This window comes from Chlorocebus sabaeus, chromosome 2 (assembly GCF_047675955.1).
Source record: "Chlorocebus sabaeus isolate Y175 chromosome 2, mChlSab1.0.hap1, whole genome shotgun sequence".
In the NCBI taxonomy this organism is placed as follows: domain Eukaryota; kingdom Metazoa; phylum Chordata; class Mammalia; order Primates; family Cercopithecidae; genus Chlorocebus; species Chlorocebus sabaeus.
This window is the reverse complement of record NC_132905.1, coordinates 14287538-14314113: the sequence shown is the minus strand read 5'-3', so window position 1 is coordinate 14314113 and position 26576 is coordinate 14287538. Positions and strand designations below refer to the sequence as shown.

Below are 26576 nucleotides of genomic sequence, written 5' to 3'. Positions count from 1 at the left end.
CAGTAATTTCTTCAGACACAAAGCGGAAGTCCCAGTGGTCTTTAGTGACTCAGTTGACAGAATTTTTCTACCCAGTCGCTATCTGGAGTTGCACATGGGTGCTGCGTGAGCAGCACAAGGAGGAAGCAGAGTGGACTCGCCATTTTCAGGGTTTTGTTTTTCATCGCAAACCAGTTCACCAGGGTAATTCCATCCTGGTGTCTGCCATGAGGTTCCCTTTCTTTACTGAATGTTGGCACTTACAAAAAGGTTACCTGTGAGTCATTTGGCTCTAGCCTAGCTATTTTTACATCTATTTTTTAAAATTGTTCCTCTACCCCCTTGAGATGATCACTAAGTACCTGTTGGCAAAGATGTGTTTCATGCATCTGTTTGGAATCTGTGATTAAAATCAGGGAGTGTTTTTCTTACCTTCTTTTCAGAGTGGCAGTGTTTCCTGTTGAGAGGGGTTTCATTTCCTTAGGGACCTTGCTCCACACACAGCAGTGCCAGCCAGGAACACCAGATCTGCCTCTGGGTGAGGGAACCTGCCCTGTCCGTGCTTTGCCTTTTGGGTATTTGTCCCACAGGGTTTTCAGAGAGGGGCAGGATGGCCCTGTGTGGTGTGTGGGTACTCTGCGCTGCACTGTGAAAGCACAGATGGAAAGCGTGGTGTTTCTGCTGTCTTCACCTTCCTTTGTGTGCTCCCCTTTTCCTGACTATCACAAAGGACTGATCTCAAGTGGTTCCCAAGACTGTGGAGCAGGACATTCTCTTCCTAGGAAGTGGGAATTATTTATGTAAATCCACATGTAGGGAACACGGTTGTTAAGAACTGGAGCTGGATAACAGACAGACTTGGATTTGAATCCCAGCTCCACCTTTCATTGGCTGTGTAACCTCAGATTATAGACTTAATCACCCCATGCTCTACTTCCTCATCATAAAATAGACAAGTAAAAGGGCCAGCCTGACGCCTTTGCTGAGGACGAAGGGAGCAATGCAAGTGAGAGTCCTGATGGGGCATCTGTGCCACTACTGGGGTGGCCAGAAGTCCTGGTTTGCCCTCTGTCTCAACATGATGAATTAATAATATCCCCTTTTATTCTAAAAAATTCCTGGTATCCACAGCAAATCAAATAGTCTCCCTATTACTCAGCAAACGTTAGCTATTCTCAGAATATTCATTCTAATTGTATCCATGTTAACTATTTTTGTTGTTCAGTCAAGCCAGTTTTGAGGGCCACTTTGGCCTCTGACACTAAAGATTCAAAGATGAATAGACCCTGCTTAGGCAGAGTGGTTAGCAAACACTGGGCTTGGAGGGGATGGGACAGAGTGACATTGTCAGGGTGAGTCACAGAGGAGGGGACTTAGGGCTCGAAGGATGAGTTTGCAGGATTAATTATGACATAACTCTTTCTTTCTTTCTTTTTTTGAGATGGAGTTTTGCTCTGTAGCCCAGGCTGGAGTACAGTGGCGCCATCTCGGCTCACTGCAACCTCTGCCTCCGGGTTCAGGCAGCTCTCTGCCTCAGCATCCCGAGTAGCTGGGATTACAGGCGCCCACCGCCACGCCTGGCTAATTTTTTTTTTTTTTCTGTATTTTTAGTAGAGATGGGGTTTCACCATTTTGGCCAGGCTGATCTTGAAATCCTGACCTTGTGATCTACCCGCCTTGGCCTCCCAAAGTGCTGGGATTACAGGCATGAGCCACCACGCCCAGCCGACATAATGCTTTAAGATGTTGGCATGGGCCAGGCACGGTGGCTTACACCTATAATCCCAGCACTTTGGGAGACCAAGGCAGGCGGATCACGTGGTCAAGAGATGGAGATCATCCTGGCTAACATGGTGAAACCCCGTCTCTACTAAAAATACAAAAATTAACTGGGCATGGTGGCACGTGCTGGTAGTCCCAGCTACTTGGGAGGCTGACACAGGAGAATCGCTTGAACCCAGCAAGCAGAGGTTGCAGTGAGCCGAGATCCCGCCACTGTACTCCAGCCTGGATGACAGAGTGAGACTCCATCTCAAAAAAAAAGATACTGGCATGAAGTTGGCCAAAGATAGAATGTATGGTGCAGTGCTCTTATGCACAGATATCTAAGGAATTCCACTGCAGCATTGTTTGGGAGAGAAAAATTGGAAGGAACTATATGTTCATCAGTAATGGAAAAGATCAAATTCCAGTCCATGTGCACTATGGAATCCTGTGCAGCCTCTTAAAAAATGAACTTGACCTGTCTGTACTGCCATGGGAAGAATTTGACATATTGTTAAATTCTTTAAGTTGAAAAATTAATCTCTCACCCATTCAAGAAATATTTATTAAATGTCCACCCTATGCTGAGAACTATCCTTGCTCTTGGGGCTACATTTATAAACAACTCAAGATCAGTTTCCTTTTCCTGCAGAAGAAAGCCAGAATTTAAGCAAACCCATACGACAATTCCAGGTGGCAAGAAATTACAAGAAGAGAAATTAAAGACAGAGAGTGGCGTGCGGTAGAGAATGGATTGGGAGCTCAGGCAATCAGGGAAGTGTCTCCTGGAGGTGGCACTGGAGCTCAGACCTGTGTGGTGAGAGGAACCAGCCCAGGGACGCTCTAGGGAAGGAGGGTTTTGGCAGCAGAAACTGCAGGAGCCACGGGTCTGAAGATAGATGTGCGGGAGTGTGGCAGGCTCCAGGAAGAGAAGGAAGACCGGTGTGGCCAGGACACTGCCTCACAGGTTCTGTAGGCCTGAAAAGGAGCTGGGGTTCTAGTATGTGCACCAAGACAAGAGAGTTGGAAGCCCTTGAAAAGAAATCGCTCTGCTGGTATAGGCACTATATATGTGATAGGATCCTGTTTATTACTTTATTTTTATTTTATTTTAATGTTATTTTTTGAGACAGGATCATGCTCTGTTGCCCAGGCTGGAGTGCAGTGGCACAATCACGGCTCACTGCAGCCTTGACCTCCCCAGGTTCAGGTGATCCTTCCACCTCAGCCTCCTGAGTAGCTGGGACCACAGGCACATGCCACCACACCCGACTAGTTTTGTAATTTTTGTAGAGACAGAGCCTCACTCTGTTGCTCAAGCTGGTCTCAAACTCCTGGGCTCAAGCAGTCCACCCACCTTGGCCTCCCAAAGTCCTGAGATTACAAGTATGAGTCACCGTGCCCAGCCTGTTACTTTAAAGATAAACTTTATAATCACATGGTAAAAGAACTGGCAGTCTGCGTGTTGAAGTGTTAATAGTAGTTAAGAGTAGTTACCTCTGAGCGGGCAGTGTGAATAGAGATTCTCTTTTACTCTATACCTCAGTGAGTCTGAATGTTTTATGGCAAAATATGTTTATTATTGAGTAATTAACATAGCATACTCATTATGGTTTCACTCAGCCCTCAAGAAGTATGTCATATTTTACACACAGTAAGGCACAGTACAGTGGAAATTGTACCATGATACCTTTTCACTGCCTTTTGGATTTGAATCCCATACTGTCTTCCTTTATTACATCTGAAACAGTGGATGTAACCATAAACAGAAGTGGATTTCCTCTCGCCCTTTCTTCTTTTCTGCCATTCTTCCTTCAGGAGGCTGAATGCTTTTGCTGCATTATCTGCTTGCTTAAATGATTTTGCCTTCTTAAAGGACATTCTTCCATAAGTGTATTTTTAAAAATAAACCATGCGTTTTACCTCACTTAAAAATGTTAGCCTGGTTTGCACCAACCTCCCTTTTGTGTTTCTATAGTCTGCTCCAGTGGCTGCAGACGAGGGCGGTGTGGGTGGTGGAGAGTCTCCTTAGCTTCTGGAGGGCATATGAAGCAGATACTTGAGCCATCCCTCTGGCTTTTGTGCCTGCTGCTGACCCTCTTTCCTTTCACCTAGAACTCAAGGTGCCCTGACCCCACACTAGCCCAGGGTAAAGCCCTCTGGGATTGTCCAGATGGCCCCATGCCAACAGTGGGTCAAGTGCATAGGTGGCCCCAGACAGGGCTTACTTATCCATCAGAAAAACCCAAAATGTTTGAATTTGGTGACGTCCTTAAAGATGGAGATTTCCTGTAGGGAAAACCAGAGGGAAGACTGGTCCATGTTAGATCCTCAATCCCACAGGGCTACCATCGGCCTTTGTAGCCAGGCTGAGCCAAGACTGTGCCTATAATCCCAGCTACTTGGGAGGTTGAGACAGGAGAATTGCTTGAACCTGGGAGGCGGAAGTTGCAGTGAGCTGAGATTGTGCCACTGCACTCCAGCCTGGGCAACAAGAGTGAAACTCCATCTCAAAGAAAAACAACAGCAGCAAAAACAATCTTGAACTCCAAAGAGCCCTAAAGGAGCAGGTAAAAAAGTCTCCTACCCTCTCATTTTCCTTTGCCCACCATGTCGGGTGTGTCTTACAGGAAGCATGGCTGGAATCTCACTGTAGGGGAAAATGAAGAGCAAAGGCACTTGCTGTTTCCTAAAGGGGTTAGGAGATCAAATGTCCAGCTCCTGCTGTCACTCAGCCAGCCCACACCTGCTGGGAAATACAAAAAAGTAGATTTCCTATATTTTGTGGGATATTGTGTTACAGTAAGCTTGGCAGTTGACATGTCTGTAATACAGTGGTCTGTATTTTTTTTTTTTTTTTTTGAGACAGAGTCTCACTCTGTCACCCAGGCTGGAGTGCAGTGGCACGATCTCGGCTCATGCAACCTCCGCCCCTCCAAGTTTAAGCAGTTCTCTGCCTCAGCCACTGGAGTAGCTGGGATTACAGGCGTGTGCCACCATGCCCAGTTAATTTTTGTATTTTTAGTAGAGACGGGGTTTCACCATCTTGGCCAGGCTGGTCTTGAACTCCTGACCTCATGATCCACCTGCCTCGGCCTCCCAAAGTGCTGGGATTATAGGCATCAGCCACCACGCCTGGCCAATTTTCACCCTTTTATACATGGAAAGTTTGCCAGATAAGCCCTATTTCCACAAAATGGCAGAAGTGAATTAAAACTTTGCTTATGAAGTTTGACTTGCAATTAGTATATCTTGGCAGCTTATTTGATGACTTTTTAAGACAATCTCAGCTTCCTTACATGAAATACAGACCCCTTTCCTGCTGCCTACACAGGGAGATGCTGAGAAGAGAACTGTGAGTGCCACAGGAGTGACTGAGGGCAGCGGACAAATGTCGAGGCTCAAATCCTGCATAAGCACAGAAGGTTGTAGACACCCTGGTGCTGGGCTCTGAAGAAAAGATGCATTACCTTTTTAAATGACAGTCGTTCAGGATTATGGGAAAATTCAAAGTTAAGGAAAAGTATTTTAAAAGTCCATCAAAATCCACATTTGGCCAGGTGAGGTGGCTCACACTTATAATCCCAGCACTTTGGGAGGCCGATGCAGGTTGGATTGCTTGAGCTCAGGAGTTTGAGACCAGCCTGGACAACATAGTGAAACCCATCTCTACAAAAACACAAAAAATTAGCCGGGCGTGGTGGTATGTGCCTGTGATCCCAGCTACTTAAGAGGCTGAGGTGGGAGGATTGCTTGAGCCCAGAAGCCGGAGGTTGCAGTGAGCTGATATCACGCCATTGCACTCCAGCCTGGGCGACAAAGCGAAACCCTGTCTCAAAAAAAAAAAAAAAAAAAAAAAAAAGAGGCCGGGTGCGGTGGCTCATGCCTGTAATCCCAGCATGTTGGGAGGCTAAGGCAGGTAGATCACCTGAAGTCAGGAGTTCGAGACCAGCCTGACCAACATGGAGAAACCTCATCTCTACTAAAAATACAAAAATAAGCTGGGCCTGGTGGTGGATGCCTGTTATCCCAGCTACTTGGGAGGCTGAAGCAGGAGAATCGCCTGAACCCAGGAGGCAGAGGTTGCAGTGAGTCGAGTTCACGCCACTGCACTCCAGCCTGGGCAGCAAAAGTGAGACTCCGTCTCAAAAAAAAAAAAAAAAAAAAGAATCCACACATTATCCTTACGCAGATTCTTAGGCTCCTTTCTGCCCCCCAGAGTGATTTGCTTGCTTGCACTCCTTATATAGTCATCCGTCAGCATCTGTGGAGGATCAGCTCTAGGACTCCCCACATATAGAAAATTCATAGGTGCTCAAGCTCCTTATGCAAAATGATGCAGTTGGCCAGGCACGGTGGGCTCACACCTGTAATCCCAGCACTTCGGGAGGCCAAGGCGGGCAGCTCACCTGAGGTCAGGAGTTCAAGACCAGCCTGGCCAACATGGTGAAACTTTATTTCTACTAAAAATATAAAAAATTAGCCAGGCGTGTTGGTGCGTGCCTGTGGTAGTCCCAGCTACTCAGGAGGCTGAGACAGGAGGATCACATAAACCTGGGAGGCAGAGGTTGCAGTGAGCCAAGATCGCACTATTGCCCTCCAGCCTGGGTGACAAGAGCAAAACTCTGTCTCAAAAAAAAGAAAAAAAAAAAAAAGGTTGGGGGCAGTGCAGTGGGCCCTCGATAGCCACAGGTTCCACATCTGCCAGCGCTATCCCTGGATGTCAGTGATAGTCCATACCTTTTTAGCTCTGGTACTGTGAAGGGGACTTCATGTGGCTTATTTTCACTCACCCTCCTAACAGTTCTGTGAGTGGCTACTATTAGTCCCACTGTACAGAAGTGAAAACTGAGGCTCTGAGTAATGTGGCTCAAGGTCACCCAGCTAGTAATGAGGCTGCCAGAGTGAAGGGACCCATGGTATTTTTTCTGAAGCCTCTGGGAGGCTTCAGGTATTAGTTTATTTTCCTTTTTCTTAAATCCTCTAATGCTTTAGGCCCCAGGGCCTTGCAGGCATTGTGAGATCTGAGTTGGGGATCACACGGCAGTGCTTTCTGTTCTGTTCTTTCCCTGTCTAGGCATCATGGCCATCCTGTTCTCAGGCATCGTGATGTCCCACTACACGCACCATAACCTCTCCCCAGTCACCCAGATCCTCATGCAGCAGACCCTCCGCACCGTGGCCTTCTTGTGTGGTGAGTTCTGCGTCTGTGTGGCCATGCGCAGGCCCACCCAGAACTGATCTTTCTTCCTTACCCTGTTTTAGAGTCAGTTGAGACTTTCCTTGGCAGCAGGGCAGCAGCTTCTCAGAGCCAGATCCCGTACTCGCTTATCTTTTGTTTGTTCCTCTGGCTTTGAAATTTCATAAAGTAAACCAAACACCTAATAAATGAACATCTGGTGCCTACGATTTAAAGACCAAAAATAGTGAGAACCAATTATGAACATTTGAGACATGAATTTTTAATGTATTAATGTGACATTTCCAAAAATGTAGTCCTTGGAAATAGTATTAATGATGGTTAGATGAAAATGGCTCCATAGTCAAGCAAGGCATGGGGCTCACGCCTGTAATCCCAACTGTTTGGGAGGCTGAAAGGATCACTTGAGCCCAGCAGTTCGAGGCTGCAGTGGGCTATGATCTTAAAAAAAAAAAGAAAGAAAAAGATAAATTTTGTAGTCAAACAAGAGTTTAGGAAATCCTGGTTAAATAAAATTTAACATTTATGAATTGCCAGACTTTTCAGCAAATGTGCATTGTAAAATCCTTAACGGGGGATATAGTTACAGAATTTTCCAAACTTGTCCACAGAATCTTTTATTCACAAGAGCAGCCTGAGGGACATCACTCGAGGACAGTTTGCAGTAGAGGTGTCATTTGTTGGGCTGGGATAAACCATGATGGCTTTGTCTTTAAGCAGTTTGTTCGAGCTTATTCTCCCCACGCTCAGACATACCCATGTATCTCCGCACCAACTTTATACTTGGAAGTGGTTGGAGTCGGGGAGCAACTCTCACCATGTCTCTCTAAGCTGGCCCCCCAGTGGCTCCTGCCCTAGTTGTCATCATCAAAGTCACTCCTGGCATTTTGGGGGATTTGTCTCTCTCTTTTTTTTTTTTTTTGAGACGGAGTCTCGCTCTGTCGCCCGGGCTGGAGTGCAGTGGCGCGATCTTGGCTCACTGCAAGCTCCGCCTCCCGGTTTCACACCATTCTCTCACCTCAGCCTCCCCAGTAGCTAGGACTACAGGTGCCCGTCACCACACCCGGCTAATTTTGTTTTTTGTATTTTTAGTATAGACGGGGTTTCACCGTGTTAGCCAGGATGGTCTTGATCTCCTGACCTTGTGATCCACCTGCCTCGGCCTCCCAAAGTGCTGGGATTACAGGCAAGAGCCACCATGCCCAGTCATTTGTCTCATTTTTAATTGCTACTTCCACACTGTTAGCATGCCAGAAGGCAGGGGCAGGCCAGGCAGAAACTTCAGCAGATAAGGAGGCTCAGGTGAGGAGTAGTCACATGACTTGCCCATGGTCTCACGGCCAAGAAGTGGGTATGCAGGCCAGGTCTCTTTATTCCTGGGCCAGGTCTCTCTATTCCTGGGCCAGAGGGTATTATTTGTACAGCACCTCTCTCAGAAAGTGAGACTACAGATTCTGACTCTGACCCTCCCAGTTAAAGACACATAAAGCAAATCATCCATCCAAAAAGATTCTGTTTTTTACCCAGCAGACTGGCAAATGTTAAGCTTGATAATACCCACTTCTGGCCTTGGTGTGTGGAAAACAGGCCTACTGGAATCTTTTCTGGAGAGTCATTTGCCACGTCTGTCTGAATTTAACAGGCGCGTACTCTTTGGCCCAACAGTTCAACCGTGTGGAATCTAGCCTGTACTGGGGTGTTTGCTGAACCTCTCAGAAATAGAAACAATCTACATATCTATCCATAGAGGATTGGTCATTAGAAAAATTGTCAAATTTTGACAGTTTGTCAAGTGTGACTGAAAGACCGTCAAATACTCTGCAGATAAACATGATCCCACCCAGGGAAGAGGATAAATACGATTCTGCCTGCTGGCTGAACACTGTCACTAGCAAGGGTCCCAACTATGGCAAAGTGGCAAAAATTCAGAGCAAATGACTGCGATGCCACATGACAAATGTGAAGGGGCTTTGGTTAACCATGATATATCCAGACCCTGGAGTTGATACTGCCAGGGAAAAGCATCCACTAGATCTGAATGTCTTCTAAATGTGCTCATTTGGAAAGATCACACAAATATTAGATAAGAAAAAATTTCAAAGAGAGGAGGGGGTGTAAACTCTCCGGCTTGTGGACTTGTTTTAAACTTGGGTACCATTCAAAGGAAAAACATTGTTAGAATGTAAAACAGCCTTGCTCTTTATGATCAGCTATTTTAAAATACAATTTTAGGCCAGGCGCAGTGGCTCACGCTTGTAATCCCAGCACTTTGGGAGGCCACGGTGTGCGGATCACAAGGTCAGGAGTTCGAGACCAGCCTGGCCAACACAGTGAAACCCTGTCTCTACTTAAAAAAAAAAAAAAAAAAAATTATCTGGGCGTGGTGGCGGGCACCTACAGTCCCAGCTACTCGGGAGGCTGAGGCAGGAGAATCACTTGAACCCGGGAGGTGGAGGTTGTAGTGAGCCGAGATCATGCCACTACACTCCAGCCTGGGAGAGAAAGTGAGACTCTGTCTCTAAAAAATACATATATACAGTTTTAATCTCTTTAGTCATTATGCTATTCTGAGGGACATCACAGTTTAAGCAGAGAGCCTAGTGTTAGAAATTTATAAGGTGCTTTTTCTTAAAATATACAAGTTTGTGTGACAGAGAGTAAATATTGGGCTCTTTTTGGCTTGCAGAGTGGAGCCAGGAGTTAGCAATGAGTCTCACTCTGCAAATACTGCTGGGTGTGAGCTGTGTTCTAAACCGTGTGGCAATGTTAAATATGTTAAGCTAATCATGTGGAAGTTAACCAAAGACCCCTTCACGTTTGTCATGTGGCGTCGCAGTCATTTGCTCTGAATTTTGGCCACGTTGCCACAATTGGGACCCTAGCTAGTGATAGTGTTCAGCAGATCGGCAGATTCATGTGTTTCCATCTTCCCTGGGCGGGATTGCGTTTATTTGCAGAAGTATTTGACAGTTGACTCATTACATTAAGAGATTTCTGAATACCAGGGACATATTGCTTATGTAGTAGAAAAGAATAAGAGAATTTAAACACAAGTTTGGCCAAGATATTGGCTGCAGGGTTTTCAAGAAAATAAGGAAAATGTTGTATTGGATTCTGCCTGTGAATGTTTGCTTGCTTAACAGTTTAGTACCATATTGGAATGAAATCATTGAGGGTGAATAATCCATTCTTTGGTTTGTTTCAGAAACGTGTGTGTTTGCATTTCTTGGCCTGTCCATTTTTAGTTTTCCTCACAAGTTTGAAATTTCCTTTGTCATCTGGTGCATAGTAAGTATTTTCCTTGTTTTTTTATTTAATTACTTATTTGTAGATCAATAAACACATGTTCCGGATTCGTTTATGTAACTGTTAACTGTTCAAAGTCAACAGCTACATAGACAGTCTTTTGTTTAAAGTTTCTTTTGTTAAAAAAAAAAAATCACAAACATACACTAAGGGGGCAGGGGTAGAATTAAGTGAATAAATATCCCCAGCAAGGACTTTTTTAAGGTTTTTTGGGGTTTTTTTTGTTTTTTTTTTTGTTTTCTGAGATGGAGTCTTGCTCTGTCGCCCACACCGGAGTGCAGTAGTGTGATCTCAGCTCACTGCAACCTCCACCTCCCAGGTTCAAGTAATTCTCCTGCCTCAGCCTCCCAACTAGCTGGGATTACAGGCACACATCACCATGCCCGGCTAATTTTTGTATTTTTAGTAGACCTGCTGTTTCATCATACTGGTCAGACTGGTCTTGAACTCCTGACCTCGTGATCCACCTGCCTCAGCCTCCCAAAGTGCTGGGATTACAGGCTTGAGCCACCGCGCCCAGTCTTGTTTTGTAAGATTTTTAATGGCCTTGAATATTATGGTCTTTAAATAAAAGTACAGGTTTGTAGGTTTTTGTGTGAGGAGGTAAAAGCAGATTTCAAAATTGAATATGTAATTGATCATAACCATGTAAAACTATTATGCACAGAAAAAAAGAAAGTATGTAAAGAAAATATAGCCACATGTTCACAGTGGTTATAGAGCTGGGATTTCTTTCTCTTTCCTAATTTTTCTGGATAGTTTATTATGTACTTCTTACTGCAGTTTTCTTCAAATTTGTCTATTTATATTTGTCTGTTTATAAGATAGTCTTCCTGCAACCTGGGTACTTCCACCTGTCACTCAACAAGAGCTCATTGCTCTTGGTCACTGTTATTCGTCCTCCAAACTCAGGTTTCAGGGCAAAAAAAAAGCAGCAAAAGTAGCAAAAGTCCTTTACAGAAAGTATAATAGCCTAGGCTGGACGCAGTGGCTCACACCTGTAATCTCAGCACTTTGGGAGGCCGAGGCTGGTGGATCATGAGGTCAGGAGTTCGAGACCAGCCTGGCCAACATGGTGAAACCCTGTCTCTACTAAAAATGCAAAATTAGCTGGGCGTGGTGGTCTGCGCCTGTAATTCCACCTACTCGGGGGCCTGAGGCAGGAGAACTGCTTGAACACGGGAGGTGGAGGTTGCAGTGCAGTGAGCCGAGATCTCGCCATTTGCACCCCAGCCTGGGCAAAAAGAGCGAAACTCCGTCTCAAAAAAAAGTGTAATAGCCTTTAGTGTGGCCACTGGATAAAAGGGGACACATTTAATCAAACCTGAAACACCAGTGTAGGCATGGAAGATTGGATTTCAGTGGGTGAAACAGGGAGGTGACTATTTCAGCCACAGGTTGGGAGGAAAATGAGAGGATGCCCTGGGGTGACAACTCAGTTTTCTCTAAGCAGTTAGGCCCAGGCTGGCCCTGCAGCTAGTGGAGATGGCCTGTGCTGTTCAGATGGGTTACAGTTCCTACCCTGTAAGCTCCGCTTAGTGGTCAAGAGCATGGGCTTTGGGGTCTGAACCAGATTTGAGGCTTGAATCCATTACTTCCTGCCTTGTCAACTTGGACCAATTACTTCATCTTTCTATACCTCAGTTCCCTTGCCTATAAACTGGAGATAATAATACCTACCTTATAAGACCTTTGCAGGGATTTAAATTTAGCAGGATAATGCACGTAAAATGATCAGCATGTTGTCTGGCATAGAAATGTTTGATGATTGGAAACATTTACTCTTGACCAGGCATGGTGGCTCACGCCTATTATCCCAGCACTTTGGGAGGCTGAGGCGGGCAGATCACTTGAGGTCAGGAGTTTGAGACCAGCCTGGCCAACTTGGCGAAACCCAGTCTCTACTAAAAATACAAAAATCAGCTGGGCATGGTAGCACACGCCTGTAATCCCAGCTACTAGGGAGACTGAGGCAGGACAATTGCTTGAACCTGGGGGCCAGATGTTGCAGTGAGCCAAGATCGCACCACAGCACTCCTTCTCAAAAAAAAAAAAAAAAAAATACTGTAAAATTCATGCTTGTTAAAGGAATAAACTGAAAGCCTAAAGAATGTGCTTTGTTAAAGGAATAAAATGAAAGCCTAATGAATATGTCTGTGTCATCCTTTTCAAGTAGTTATGGTAAGAACCAAGATGAAGAAAATGAAAGTAAAGTAATAAATGTCCTAAGAATCCACTTGGATAAGATTTAAACTTTAGGCTGGGTGCGGTGACTCACACCTGTAATCCTAGCACTTTGGGAGGCAAAGGCAGGAGGATTGCTTGAGACCAGGAGTTTGAGACCAGCCTGGGCAACATAGCAAGACCTCATCTTTAACTAAAAAGTTTAAAAAATTAGCCAGGCATGGTGGTGCATGCCTGTAGTTCTAGCTACTTGGGAGGTTAAGGTAGGAGGATCACTTGAGCCCAGGAGGTTGAGGTTGCATTGAGCCACAATCGCGCCACTGTACTCCAGCATGGGAGACAGAGCGAGACCTTGTCTCAAAAAAAAAAAAAAACAAACAACAAAAGATGTGAACTTTACATAAAGCTGTACTTTGCCAAGACTAACATGCCTTTGGAGTTGGAGAGGAACCAAAAGCCACAGTAAGAAGCTGGCCGGCTAAGCCAGGGCATATGGCCTCCCTGTAGACCCTACCTCTGCGTTCCTCTTGCTCAGACAGCAGTGTTTCCACGCATGGGTAGGTCCTTCACAGCTGCCCTCCTTTCCCTGAGGGAGAGGCAGAAACACCTTGTCTGTCCCCTTAGGGCTGGAATGATCAATGCAGGCCTGTCCCAAGGAGGAGTGCCTTTGGAGTCAGGTTTTCCTTAAACTAATCTGTGAATACTTCTGTACAGCCTCTTGGCATTCAGTTTTGTTCTGCTGTCATTACTAATGCCCTTCCTGGTACCTCGTCAGTTCTCTTTTCTGGCTACTGAGAAAGCTAACGTAGAAACCTTTATCCTTTCCTCAATGCATAGAATCCCGCAGCTCCGGCAGCACGCCCATGCTGGGTCTCTCGCGAGCGTGGTGTTGCTCGTGTCTTTTGTGGCTGAGGGGAATGAGGGGAATGCTGCATTTGTACTGGATGTGTTACACAGTCTGCAACAGCTTCAAGAAGCTTCAGTGTGAAGAGCCAGATGTTTTCACCTAAGACTTAGTTTGTTGCTATCAACAGGTGCTTGTACTATTTGGCAGAGCGGTAAACATTTTCCCTCTTTCCTACCTCCTGAATTTCTTCCGGGATCATAAAATCACACCGAAGATGATGTTCATCATGTGGTTTAGTGGTAAGTCAAATCTTGAATAAATGGAGTGGGGAAATACCTGTTAAAAGCACGCCCCACACAGAGAGAGCCATGGTTCTCTGCTAGCGCCCTTGGCAAAGCCACAAGTAATCAATACTCCCGTCTAATGGCACCTACTGCAGCCAAGATGGTGCCCCTCACCATGGTGCTATGAAGTGGGCGAGGCTAGGTTGGAAGAGGGCAAAGGACATGCCCAGGGTCATGTGACCACTGGAGGCAGAGCCAGGATTTCTGCCACTCTCCCCTGGATAGGACAGTGCAGTCCAGGACGCAGCTGGGCGTGGCTCAGTGCCTCCCTGTGGGTTTTCTAGACTGAAGTAATAATGGACTCAAGGTAGAAAAGGTGAAAGTTGAAACTGTTTCATACCTTATGTTAGTTTTGGATATTTTTCCTTTAAGTCACAAAGTTCTGGTAGTTTAATTTGAATGTTTCAGTTGCTATTTAATTGCTTTTTAAAGGATGGAAATGATTTCATAAATCTTTGCTTCTAAAGAACTGGATCCATAGGCATCCTTAAATTTATTTTTTGAACAATACATACTGTTCTTTATGCTTTCTTGCTTAAATATTGTAATTAAAGTATTTTCCGTGTGGGTTGAGTTATAGCAACATACTTTATAATGTTCTTTATCCAAAGGCATATCTGCAAGTTTGTCTCAGATTTCTCTTCTTTCTAAAGGCCATGTTTAAAACTGTATATGTTTCATATATATGTACGTATATGTCTATGTATGTATACATATATATATGGTGAGAAAAACTCATTTTTTTCCTAATCTCTTTTTCTAGTGAGGCAAACTACTTTGTAAAGTGGTTGCAGAAGTGTGTCAGAGGTTTTTGAAGTGATGTGAGCTATTTGGGAAGGGGGCATGAGGATAAGAGAGCGTTACAGGGAAGGTTGGAGTGTATTTGAAATGGCGGGGGCTGTCAGCTCCTGTTCTCTCCCAGGCTCCCCAGGCTCTTGCTCCGTGGGTTTCCATCCAGGCTTTCCTGGATCTTCAACGAGGGGCACCGAACAAGCGTCTGCTTCCGGCCCCTCCTATCATCATTTAAGCAATCAGAGCTTCTCCTCCTTCCTACAAAACACCAGGAACTTCAGCCAGAGTTCCTCCTCACGTCCCCCGCTGCTGCATCCACGCCTCTTTCGCCATGGCCAGACCCCTACGAGTGAGCCATGCTCGCTCATTTTCCCCACTTCTTCACCGTCTGTCCACGGGGCAGGAATTGGCCTTGGCAGGTCACCAGTGACCTCCTGCAGCCAGACGTGGAGGGGAGGGATCCACCCCCATCCTAGTCCACCTCCTTCCTACCGCCCCTGTCTCTGACGAGGACCGTTTCACCCTCTTCCCCGGCCTCTGGGGCAAGCTCCTCCTTTCTCCTCTTTGGTGTCTCCTTGTGCTCGTCCCCCTTCACTAACCCCTCAAATAGCGGCTTCTTCAGGAGTTGGCCCCAGCCCCGCTTCTGTTTGTGTGTTCTGCACTTCACTGAGTGTGCTCACCCATCCACTGGCCTTCTTTTCCACCTAGTCCAAAGCTGTTCCCGCAAACCCAGACCTCTCTCTGGGATCCGTACTCCTGTTTCCAGCTGCCTGTTTGGATGCCATGGAGATGCCGCCATCCCTATGCCTTTGCATCTCCCTTGCCCAAGAAATCTTACTTTGAATTGCCCCATGGCCTGGCTAGCTGGTACTAAGCACTTGCTGGGTACATACCCTGTTAAAGCACATGACATGTGCCATGCCACTGAACCCTCTGGCCTGTGACAGGTTTAGAGAGGCTGAGAGTCCTTCGTCCTTGCCATGTCTCTGTATTATGTGCCCTTTGCTCTTGCCCTGCCATCTCCCCATCTGGGTCTGGCCTGCAGCAGTCTGGCTGTCCTACCCCATGGTGATGTGAGCCTCCCTGCCTTCCTGTCTGGGGCAGGTCCTGGTGCTGTCTACACCCCACCCTCCCACCTTCTCTTCCAGGTACCATTTCACAACCCTCATTTGCTGTGTCTCCTCCCAGCTGCTCTAGGAGCTCCCCAAGGGTGGGGCTAGGACTGCCTGTCCCCTCAGTACGGCGCCAAGGAAGCCAGGAAGCTTCTAAGAGAGGAAAGTGCTGTTTCCCAGCTCAGTCCATGCCCCTCAGTTGTTTCCTAGTAGCCTCACAGGGGACCAGCCAGCCTCTCATTACCACCTAAGCAGCCCACAGCCCCATCAGTGCCACCAGGGGCCTCCACAGGGGCAGCGTCTCAAGATAGGAGGGGTACTGGACACACTACATCCTGTGCTGTTGTGGGTATTAGATGAGTGGCCCTGGGTGGGCCATGCTGCTCTTGGCCTCCTTCCCTCATCTGTGTGTTGTGGACAAGAGTATCGCTGCTCGGTAAGGATTCCTGTGAAGATCCAGTGATGCTCTACACGCTGAACACCTGCCCGGGCCTGGCGCACACACAGGAAGGGCTCAGCCCACAGCGGCTGTCCTGCAGTTTCCAGGACACGAGTGTCAGGCTTGATAAGTTCTCCTGCACCCACACCTGGGGCTCTGTAGCTGGGGCAGGCCACCTCATTTGATCTGCCCAAGTGGGCATGGAGGTGAGTCTGTGGTCCCCACATCTCTGCCACCTGCTCTTTACACCCCAAAGCCTCACAGGGCGAGCACACGCCCTTTAGCAGGGCCATTAGAATAATCGGCTGGTCGCAGTGTTGGGCTGGTGGATTTCCAGGGAAGCCAGCCCATGAAGCTGCTGCCTCCTCACTGTGTCCTCTCATGCTGTTTGCTGTCCTTCAGGCCTGCGGGGGGCCATCCCCTACGCCCTGAGCCTGCACCTGGACCTGGAGCCCATGGAGAAGCGACAGCTCATCGGCACCACCACCATTGTCATTGTGCTCTTCACCATCCTGCTGCTGGGTGGCAGCACCATGCCCCTCATTCGCCTCATGGACATCGAGGATGCCAAGGCACGCCGCAGGAACAAGAAGGACGTCAACCTCAGCAAGACAGAGAAGATGGTCAGTATCATGCACCTGCGGGGTGGGGCAGGGGGCTGGCCTGCTGCACAGCTGATGGTCCCCACTGTCAGGAAATGGGGAGATGAGCCTTGCTTTGAGGACGCCCAGCACCTCCACACACACGTCACACACGCACACACACCAGTCCCCCACTGAGAAGGAAGTGACAGAACTTGAGTTCTGAAGCATGGCTCTTGTGCGGGGGTGTCTGGCAACTTTGTGACCTGCCGCAGCCAGGAAGGCTGTGGGCGACCCCATCTGCTCCCTCTCTGAAGCTCCATAGGGCACCACAGGAGTCTGGGCCTATGCCACTCTCCCAGCAGTGCCTCTGCCCTGCCAGCAGCCGAGACACCTGTCAGAGCCCAGGTTTGAGGGTTTCAAAATCCCATCATTCCCCAGTATGGTTTTACTAAAAACCACCTGTTAGGGGCCTGAGGAGGGGAGGACGGCTTGCGGTGGCTGTGAGGGCCGTGAGGGGTACTCCCCCAAGGACAGACATGGTGTGGGGTTGGAGGTACCCAGGCCCCAGCTGTAGGGAGAGCTGAGGCTCTGCAGCCTGCCCACCTCTTCTTCCTACAAGCCGCTGCCCCTGCCACCAAGCTGCCTTCCTGCCCCGTCTTCACCCTCAGGACCTCTATGCAAAGCTAGCCCCTCTGACCAAAGCAGAGGCTGCTGTAGGCTCCAGCCCAGAGCATCCCCTGCCAATCTTGCATTTCTGGACATGCATCTCTTTCTAGTTTCCATATGCTAGGCCTCAGTAACTTTAATCAGTCATCAGAGGCCCAGGAGTCCTCACGTAGCCATCCACGGCTAACATTGGAGTCAGGGCTGGCAAGACCATGGCCTCCAGTCTCCAAACTGGGCCCCTCAGCCAGTGCAGTGCTGCTGGGAGGAAAGTTCCAGATGGCTGTGAGGCCTGGTTCTACAGAACTTCCATCACACTAAGAGGCCCTTTGCCCCCAACCCCTATCTACCAACTTTTTTGGTTTTCACAAAAGCTCTAGCTGAGGTCTTTCTGGGTATCAGAATTGGTGGGGGGTTGCTACACACAGGCTGCTGGGTCTGTCACCAGCATCTCATAGGTCTGGCATGGGGTCCGAAAGAATTTGTGTTTCTTCTTTATTTCCGAGACAGGGTCTCACTCTGTTGCACAGGCTGAAGTGCAGTGGCGCGATCGTGGCCGCCCACTGCAGCCCGGACCTCTTGGACTCAAATGATCCTCTCACCTCAGCCTCTGGAGTAGCTGGGACTCCAGACAGGCGTGACCCCACCCAGCTAACTTTTTTCTTATTTTTAGTAGAGACAGGGTCTCACCGTGTGACCCAGGCTAAGAATTTGTGTTTCTAACAAGTTGCCAGGTAGTACTGCTGCAGCCAATCCTGTGAACACGCTTGGCGAAGCACAGCACTAGCAGAAACAGGACAGCTCCTCTGAGGATGAACCGCTGAGTTTCTGGAATGTTTTCTGTGGCAGTTAATGTGCTTGCATTTTCCTTGGACCATCTCAGATTGTCCCAATAGCCTGCCTGGAAACTGGTGCTTTCATTATACCCATTTTGCAGATGAGAATGCTGAGGCACCAAGAGAATCAGATCAGACAGCTGCGGGCAGACTCCCAAGCCTGCGTTCTTCACCACCACACTGATCAGCAGTCCTCAAAATGGGGTCCCCAGACTAGCAGCATCACTGGAAACCTGTTAGGTCTGCAGATTCCCAAGCCCACTCAGATCTACTGAATTAGCACCTCTGCAGGTGGCTCCGGTGGGCTCCGTATTTTGTGGTTTCACAAGCCCCCCAGGTAGATTCTAATACAGACCAGTGTTTGACAACCACTGCTTCACAGCATCTAAATGCCCTCCCCTCCCCTGCCCTCATCTCCCCTCCCTGCTCCTGCCCCGCACCCATCTCCCCCCCCACCCCCGCCACCACCTGCACCTGTGGCCCCACCAAGGCTCCTGCAGCAGAACGGGCACTGCACTCAGAGCCTGTCTGCTTTGCTCCTACCTCTTCACCTCTGGCCCTCCCCTCCACACGGGGCCCTTTTCTCATCCCTCTCCAATTCCCACAGGATGTGTCCCTCTCCCCTGTCCTCTCCTGACTTGATTGGCAAAAGCCTGTCCATGGTGGAGTCCTAGCTAATAGAGCCACAGGCAAAGAGACAAAAAGCCTCCCTGTGCAATTTGCTGCTAATGAAAAGCCCAGAACAGCAGTTCCGGTCCTGGTTGCATGATAGAATCATCCAAAAAGCTTGAAAAGCTTAAAAACCAAGCCCCAGCCCAGCCCAGTCCTTCTGTTTTAGCTGTCCTAGGTGGGGTCCTGGGCATCCATTGTGCCCTGAGGGACCTTCCTGCCTCCCTGCGGGCTCCCAGGAGGCCGTCTGCTGCCCATCGTCACCCTGCACTGATGGTCAAGTGGAGTTAGGATTGGGGACACTGGCGGCCTGGGTGGTGTGGGGGCTTCCAGAGGTGCCCCCGATGGTGCCCGCTGATGGCCGTCGGGCCGCCTTTCTTCCCTGCTCAGGGCAACACTGTGGAGTCGGAGCACCTGTCGGAGCTCACAGAGGAGGAGTACGAGGCCCACTACATCAGGCGGCAGGACCTCAAAGGCTTCATGTGGCTGGACGCCAAGTACCTAAACCCCTTCTTCACTCGGAGGCTGACGCAGGAGGTGGGATACCGGCCAGGCCACACTTTCTGGGGGTCCCTTGCCTGCCTCCTTCAGGACCTGCGGTGGCCCAGGGTGGGGTGGAGGAAGAGTGGGGAGGCAGAAAGTCTCACGTGGGCCCGCCAGGCTGCCGCCTCCTGATCTGCAGGCTGGACATGCTTGTGGAAGTCGGCATCTGCTGTTTTTCCTTCGCTGCCACGTTTAGTGCGAGGTTAGTAATAGATTTGTTAACACAGTTTGGTTTTCCTGGATGACAGACACGGGGTATCGATCAGCTACTGAATCAGAGCTGAGGAATTTCAGACATACCAGGACCTCAGGCTGTGGCCCAAGGCTGCCCCCAGCTCAGGCCTCTGGTTCTGTCCCTCGGGGCACTGCTGGCCTCTCTTTAGTTGGAGGCCTTGCGTAGGGGTGGGGCTTTTCCTGCGGCTGCCTGCTTTGTTTCTATGCAGGCCCATTTTCCATTCTCGGGCAGGCCTGATAGCTGCCGGTGTGTGCGCTCTTCCAGGAGCCAGGCAGCTCCAGTGACTGTGACCACAACTGCTTCCTTCTCCAGCATCCTGTGCAATGGATGCAGCTGTCTCCCTGACAGCTGAGGAGATGGAGGCCCAAGGGGGTGCAGTAACCCCGCGAGATCACAGCCAATACGGGCATAATTGGGAGCAGAGCTAAGTGTGTCTGACTCCAGAGACCACATTTTCAACCTCACGCCATGCTACCTCCTTCTTTCTGAATGACACCTCCCATGATCTCCACCCCCACAAAGAACAATCCCAGCTCAGTTTGTTCAATTGAAACTGAAGTTGCCTGTGGCCATCACCCTACCTCCTACCTCCTCCCCAGACACCCCACCCAAGGCACCCAGCAGCCTCCCCTCCCTTCCTTGGCCCTGCCCCTGACGGCTTGGTTGTGTCTCTCGACCCAGGACCTGCACCATGGACGCATCCAGATGAAAACTCTCACCAACAAGTGGTACGAGGAGGTACGCCAGGGCCCCTCCGGCTCCGAGGACGACGAGCAGGAGCTGCTCTGACGCCAGGTGCCAAGGCTTCAGGCAGGCAGGCCCAGGATGGGCATTTGCTGCCCACAGACACTCAGCAGGGGCCTCGCAGAGGTGCGTGCATCCAGCAGCCCCTTCAGGACTCCAGACATAGAGGGCGGGGCGAGGTACTGGCTGCAGAGTCACCTTAGTCCAGAACTTGCCAGACCTCTGGAGCCAGGTGACTTCTTGGGAAACTGTCATCTCCCCAGTCCTCCCTGAGCCAGCCTCTGCTCAGTGTGGCTCGTCGGCCCACAGAGGGGAGGGAGCACGGGGCCAGGTGCCAGTCGTCTGTGAAGCTGGGGCACCTACCCCGCCACCTGGAGGACCCCTGTGGCCCCCTGCCTAGAGCACCATCTACAGGTGTGCCATTCCCCAGCCACTGCCTTCATCCTGCCCCCGCCGGACTGACAGAGCCAGGGGTCAGCCACCTGCCTTTGAGTCATCAAGATGCCTCTGCAGCCACAATTCTGACCTAAGTGGCAGGGCCCAGAAATCTTGAAAACCTCCCGCTGCCCTTTGTGGTACTTCCTGTGCTCCCTCAGAGAGAGGGAGAGAAACGGAGTGACCTTTTTTCCTTTGCTTGATTGGCACTTCTCAGCCTGTCTCCCTGGACAGCAGGCGGCTGCTGCCCTTCTCTGGGCATCTTCTGAATGTTTACACTGGTACCTTCTGGTATCTTCTTTAGAGCCCCCTGCAAGCTGCAACCCAAGGCTTTTATCTTGCAGGGTCAGAGCGCCCTCTAGAGGGAAAAGCTAGAGGCACAGGGTTTCTGCTGGCCCGCAACTGCTGTCTTAATTAGGTTTAAATTCATGCATTTTACAGCAAAGTGCTGAGAGCCTCGTAGTTACCTCCTGCCATCTGATCTCCCTCCCCACCATTCCCATACTCAGTTGTTCTTTTGTCTAACCGGAGGCCACTGTGCCGAGGCCCTGCAGTGTCTGCTCACTGCTGCCATCTTCGCTGCTAATCAGGGTTCCATCCTCTTTCCCCTCTCCCAGTTCCCCACCACGTTGGATCCCATTTGTCACCCATGCTAGGGTCCCCAAAGCACTGGGGCAGGGGCCAGAGCAGCAGCACCCAGTGCTCCCCTCTCCCACCCCGACCTGGAGTCAGAAGCAGATGCTCCACGCACACACACCCCAGCCCTGTCCCAGGGGCCCGGCCTCCTCAGCCATCTCAGGGTGAGGAGCTGTCAGTCATGTCCAGATGGAATGGAGTCGCTGACTCGCATCCTTTCCTCACCTCCCCTTTGACAAGCCTCAAACTGCTCAGTTCATCGAAGGGCCATTGCCAACTTCCGTATGTGGTTCTGGGTCCCAGGGAGCCTTGGAACCTGGCCCCCTGGGGTGGTTTAATTCACCATGTGCATTCCTGCTTCTCTGGGGACACGGTGGGCCAGCATGGTCCCTGGGCTGGAGCAAACGCGTCTCCATCTCTTCCACCTCAGACGGTGTGGCTCCGGATATCAGGAGGGACTGACCTCAGGACCTGTGCCAGGAACAAGAGGCCAGGCCCGATGCTGCCACCGCGCCTTGCCCCTGAAGTGAGAGCAGGCCAGCCGGGCAGGAAGCACGCTGTTTACTTTTTGCATGAAAAGTAAATTTGTACTTGATAGAGCTAAAATATGATCTTTTTAAATTTCTCGACCCCATAATTTGAGCCATTGCCTTGCTTAATTTTGGTCTCCACCATTTCCTTCTAGTGGAGAAGAGAGGAAGTCAGAGGGTGGGGACCTTTGCCTGCCCCTGGGCGAGTGGGGGCAGGGATCTGAGACCAGATTGTTCTTGCACCCCTGCCAGAACTCACTCTCGCCTGAAGTTTAGGGTCCCATCTCCCAGATGTAAGTTGCTTTGCAATCAGTTGTTTGCCAGGATTTCTTTCTTTCCTAATCTTAAATTCACAGATAAAGCAATGAAAAGAGTCAGATCCCATTTCCGTCTGCCCCCTCGCCGCCAGGTCTGATAGCCCCAGCCACGCCACACCTGGCCTCATGCTTTCAGCTGAGACCTGAAAAGGATACTGTGGCGGAAGAGCATGTGGGGCTTGGTGGGGGGGCCCTAGGGTTTGTGGGTGGCAGAGGGGGTGGTGGGACCTTTCCCAGGAGGTACCAGCACCTGCCTCGATCTCCTGTGAGCCTCGTCTGCCCCCAGGCGGCCAGGTGAGGTCAGCAGCCTGGGAGAGTGCCCCCAAGAGATGAGGGCACCCCGTGTTCCTTGGCAGTCTTGACTCGCCTTGGTAACAAAAGGCCATAGAAGTCTGTTTTTCTGGGTCAGTTTTTTTCAAATGTCTTTGCCTGAGAATAACAAATTGCTGCTGTCTACCTTTAGCACACCCGATAATTCTATTTGGGGCAGTGAATGTGCAGAAGATATAAAAATATGCAGCTTAACTATATCTTCCTGCATGTGTATTTATTTTCTTCTGGGTCTAGGCCGTGGGACAGGAGAACTGTGGCGTGTAGGAGGAATACTTCAGGGTGAGTGAAGGCTGGAGCCAGGGAGCGCTGGGGAAACCAGCCTTTAGCCAGCAGTCCCTCCACCACAGGCGCTGCCGTGGTGGAGCTACTCAAGAACCAGTTCTTGGAGTAAATCCCATGCTTTCTGCAGCCTGTAGTTGTTCTGACCCCTTGGAACAACCACCCCGTGACTTGTGTGTGGTCTCGCAGGGAAAGGGGCTGGCTTCTAGGTTCCCGAGATAAGTTTGCAGGGGGCTGGGCCAGGGCCAGGCTAAGGGTGGCTCAGTTCCATCATCTAGAGCTCAGACACTCTGCCCAGAGGCAGAACTGAAGCCCTCTCAGCCCCTACCCTAAGCCAGCCACCCCTCTTCACAGTGGGTGGACTGGGCTGGGCCAGCCGGGCTGACTGGCATGAGGCCAAGGGGCAGGCCTGAGCGCCAGAGTCACCCAGGTTAGCCCACAGGATTCCTTTGTGTGCCATGGAATGCCGAAAGATGGGTGACTGGGGACCCTTCTTAAAACCCTTGGCAAGGGTGCCATCGGCACAGCTTGGCCCCATGAAGTCTCGGGTCCATGTTCCCACGGGGCGCACATGCTTACAGAGTCCTCAGCAGGGTGGCCGAGGCCAGGCCTCTTCTGCTGAGGAGGGTGCAGGCTGGGGTGTGGGTGTGGCCGGGGGTGGCTCAGGGCTGGAACTGCTGCCTGATTCAGTGGCCGTTGGCTGCCACTGACAAGGATTTCACATGCAGAAGAGAAAAGGTCCCCCTCTGCCCCCCAGATTCCCTGCCGAGTGAGTGCCAGTGTGTGCTGCCCTTGCTGGGGACAGGTAGGAAACCCTGAGCTTCCTGATGCAGTCATGAAGCAGTGTCCTTGGGAAGGCGTCTCCAGAGCTCCGGGCCCTCCGCCTAACGCCCTCCGTCTCAGTCAGATAAAGGCTTCAAGAGAATAAAGAGCCAGCCCCCTTCCATTTAGGCTCCTGCCATTTCCCAAACAGTTCTCCAACAGTTAGACATTGAGGGGCTTCACTGTTAGCAGGCATGTAACAGAAGGAAGACTAATACACACCCCTGCCCTGTCCCATCCCCCTCCCCCGAGCCAGTTTCTTGCTGTGCTCTCTGGTGCCCTTGAGTTGGTCTCCCTGGCTGCTCTGCGGGGGCTTCACTGGCTTTGGGGTGAATGCGAAGTGCTGGTGAGCAGTGGGCCTGTGACTGGATAGGAAGATATGCATCCGTGGTCAAAAGTCACCTGCCAGCCCTGCGGAGACAGAGCCTCAGGCCGGGATGGGGAGGCCCCCCTACTCCCATCTGGATGGTGGGCACGGCCTGGCTTATACCAAAGGCATTGACGGTTTCTCCAAGTAGGGATCTGCAAAGCTTGAATTGTCAAGATGGATGTGAATCTTACATTCCTTTTCATCATTTCCTATGTAAAAATGAAGAGTGCTAGGTTTTTGTTTTAAGAAGCATTATGAAGGCCAGACGTACTCATTTTTATCCTGCAAGTGAGCTGGGAGAGGCCCCTGTTAGGCCCGTTTCCTGAGCAGTGCTGTGCTGCTCTTCTTGATGGGGCTTCGGGCTGGGGGGGGGAAAGCGGGTCAGAGGTGGGGGGGCCTGTGGCTGCCATGCGGGAGCCCCTGCACCGTCTTGGGCTCTTTAAGGGAGTCAGGAATAGATGTGTGAACAGTTGTGTCACTGGATGCCTATTTAGAAATAAAGTGTATGCTGCTGAATCGGAGCCAGTGTCTGTTCATGTTCAGGTGGCTTTGCAGATGCACAGGTCACACCTAGACTGGGCTCTGTGGCACACAGCTACCCAGCCCCTGGGCCGGTGGCAGCCATGTCACCAGGAAGTGCAGTGTTTAGGAGCAGGGCTGGGTCAGGGCAGCCTGTGTCTGGTTCCCACCTTTGGCCCTCAGTGAGGAGCATGTGAGGCTCAGCCCCCAGCCAGGCTCAGCTTCTCCTCACAATGCTGGGAGCCCTTCCTCCCTGGGTTCGCTGGCTGTCCGCCCAGGCTGCAGGGCCGCCTGGCCTCCTGCTCGGGGCTTGTAGATCAGTGCCCCATAGGCCTTTGCCTGATGGTGAAATGGGGAACTTCTGTCACTGAACCTGCCCTCCCGCAGGAGTGGGGGCGTCCATAGCCTCTGATCGGAGGTGGTGGCGAGTGGGGGAAGAAGGGTCACGAGTTCATCTATACCCCCACGTACTTCCAAAGGCATCCAAGCTGCTGATGGTAACAGGCATGAACCAAAAATGCATGTGATATAAAATGAAACCAGTCAGGAGAAGCTGTCCTGGCCCCGGCCACGGGGCAAGAGCCGAGTTTCCTGGTTCCTTCCCACCCTATGCTTCAGCCCACCCTAGGGGAGACTCCCAAGGCCACAGTGGGCTCGCCTTGGTCTGCTTTTGGTGGAAACCCAGATTCAGAGAAATACTTCTCCACCATAATAAAAACTGCAAGTGTGATGACAAGTGGTAGCTGACACTTGGCCTCAGTGTCAGGGAGGCACCACGAGAATGATGAGGACTCTGGCTGACAGCAGAATTTTCCAGGCCAGGCCTGCCTGTGAGGGTGGCTGGGAAGTGGGGCTGTGCCGTGCCGAGCCGTGTCAGCTGGGACAGAACACAGTGCTGGCAGCAAAGGTAGGCGGCGGTCCTGAGTGGGCACCTCGCTCCCATGAAGGGAACAGGGCATGTCTCATTTGTATTTCAACCTTCTCAACTCCTAGAAAAAGCTCTTAGGGTAGAGGGGAGCAATCGAGGCAAGAAATATTTTCCTTAGAGGCTAGAAAGCTGGCGGGGGGCTGGAGGGTCACGCACAAACTTGAGGGCCCTGTAACCCCCGCTTATTATTCCACAGGGCACTAGGGGAATTAAGCTGGCCTGAAGGGGGACCCCACTGCCTCTTGGAGGCAACCCCCCACCCCAGGCAAGGGACAACACAGCCCTGTGGCTCTAGCCAGAGCAGATGGGAGACATGAAGGGCAGTGGGGGTCAGGGGCCAGTACAGTCATCTCAAGGCCCTGAGTGACAGGAAGTGCCCCATAAATGGGGGTCCTCTTTGTGAGTATCTGTGGACCTGCAGGAGAGCAGGCAGGCGTCAGCCACACTCCCCCTGCCTGGGGAGACCGCCTGGCAGACCTGGGGGTCTTAGCATCAGTTGGGACCAGTCCAGTGCTGGGGACAGAAGGAACTTCTGCGCATACAGGCAGCTGCCAGCTGATAGCCTGATGTAAATGAGGAAGAAAATAAGTCTTTGCTTAGAAAAAAAAAGGCCACAAAAAAGTAGTTGGTTCATTTTGTAGCGAAGATGAGCCATATACTCCTATCTGCTGGTGGGAGGGCAGCTAGCTCACACTCTCCAGAGGACACTGTGGTGACAGCTCTCCAAAGCCTGAAAACGGCCCAGCAGTTCCACTCATGGGGCAAAAGGAAAGTGCATGAAAATTGCACTCCAAGAATGGCCATCCTGGCAATATCTGAATGAGGAAAAATGGAAAACCACTTCTTTGTCCATGAATGGGGGATTGGTGAGATAAATAACGATAGAATGTTTACCAACAATTCAAGATTCTAAGGATGTGGAAAAACGTTTAGAATGTTATCAGGCCAGCATTTTACCACCTTTAGAGAGAGAGAAGCATTTCACCCTCTCCTTAAATGCTGTTCAAGATTTCAAAATGACTAAAAATGAAAGTAGAAATTTTAGTACATCCTTTTATAAAAATACACATACTGGTACTCCAGCACACACCCATTCATCCCTAATATGGAAGACCTGGTGGTTGGGCCCTGTTGTCTTTGCTAAGAGAACCCATGTGGTTCGTGTA

The 26576-nt window shown here is 50.2% G+C and overlaps 1 protein-coding gene across 3 annotated transcripts in view; it reads left to right on the top strand.

Moving 5' to 3' along the window:
• The window catches only part of SLC9A8 (solute carrier family 9 member A8), a 77717-nt gene extending 53233 nt beyond the window's left edge, over window positions 1-24484 (top strand). Inside the window, exons 11-17 of one of the 3 annotated variants that reach the window (XR_005234912.2) lie at window positions 6821-6937; window positions 10149-10231; window positions 13468-13579; window positions 16370-16590; window positions 19110-19256; window positions 20179-20367; window positions 21743-24484. Coding sequence is in view for 2 of the 3 variants with exons in the window: in XM_008014431.3 (XP_008012622.1) it covers window positions 6821-6937; window positions 10149-10231; window positions 13468-13579; window positions 16370-16590; window positions 19110-19256; window positions 20179-20286 (788 nt within the window). In the remaining variant the exon portion in view is untranslated. Of the gene's footprint in view, window positions 1-6820; window positions 6938-10148; window positions 10232-13467; window positions 13580-16369; window positions 16591-19109; window positions 19257-20178 lie in introns of all 3 variants that reach the window. The other 2 variants (XM_008014431.3, XM_008014421.3) reach the window with 2 other exon arrangements.
• Window positions 24485-26576: the final 2092 nt, after the last annotated feature.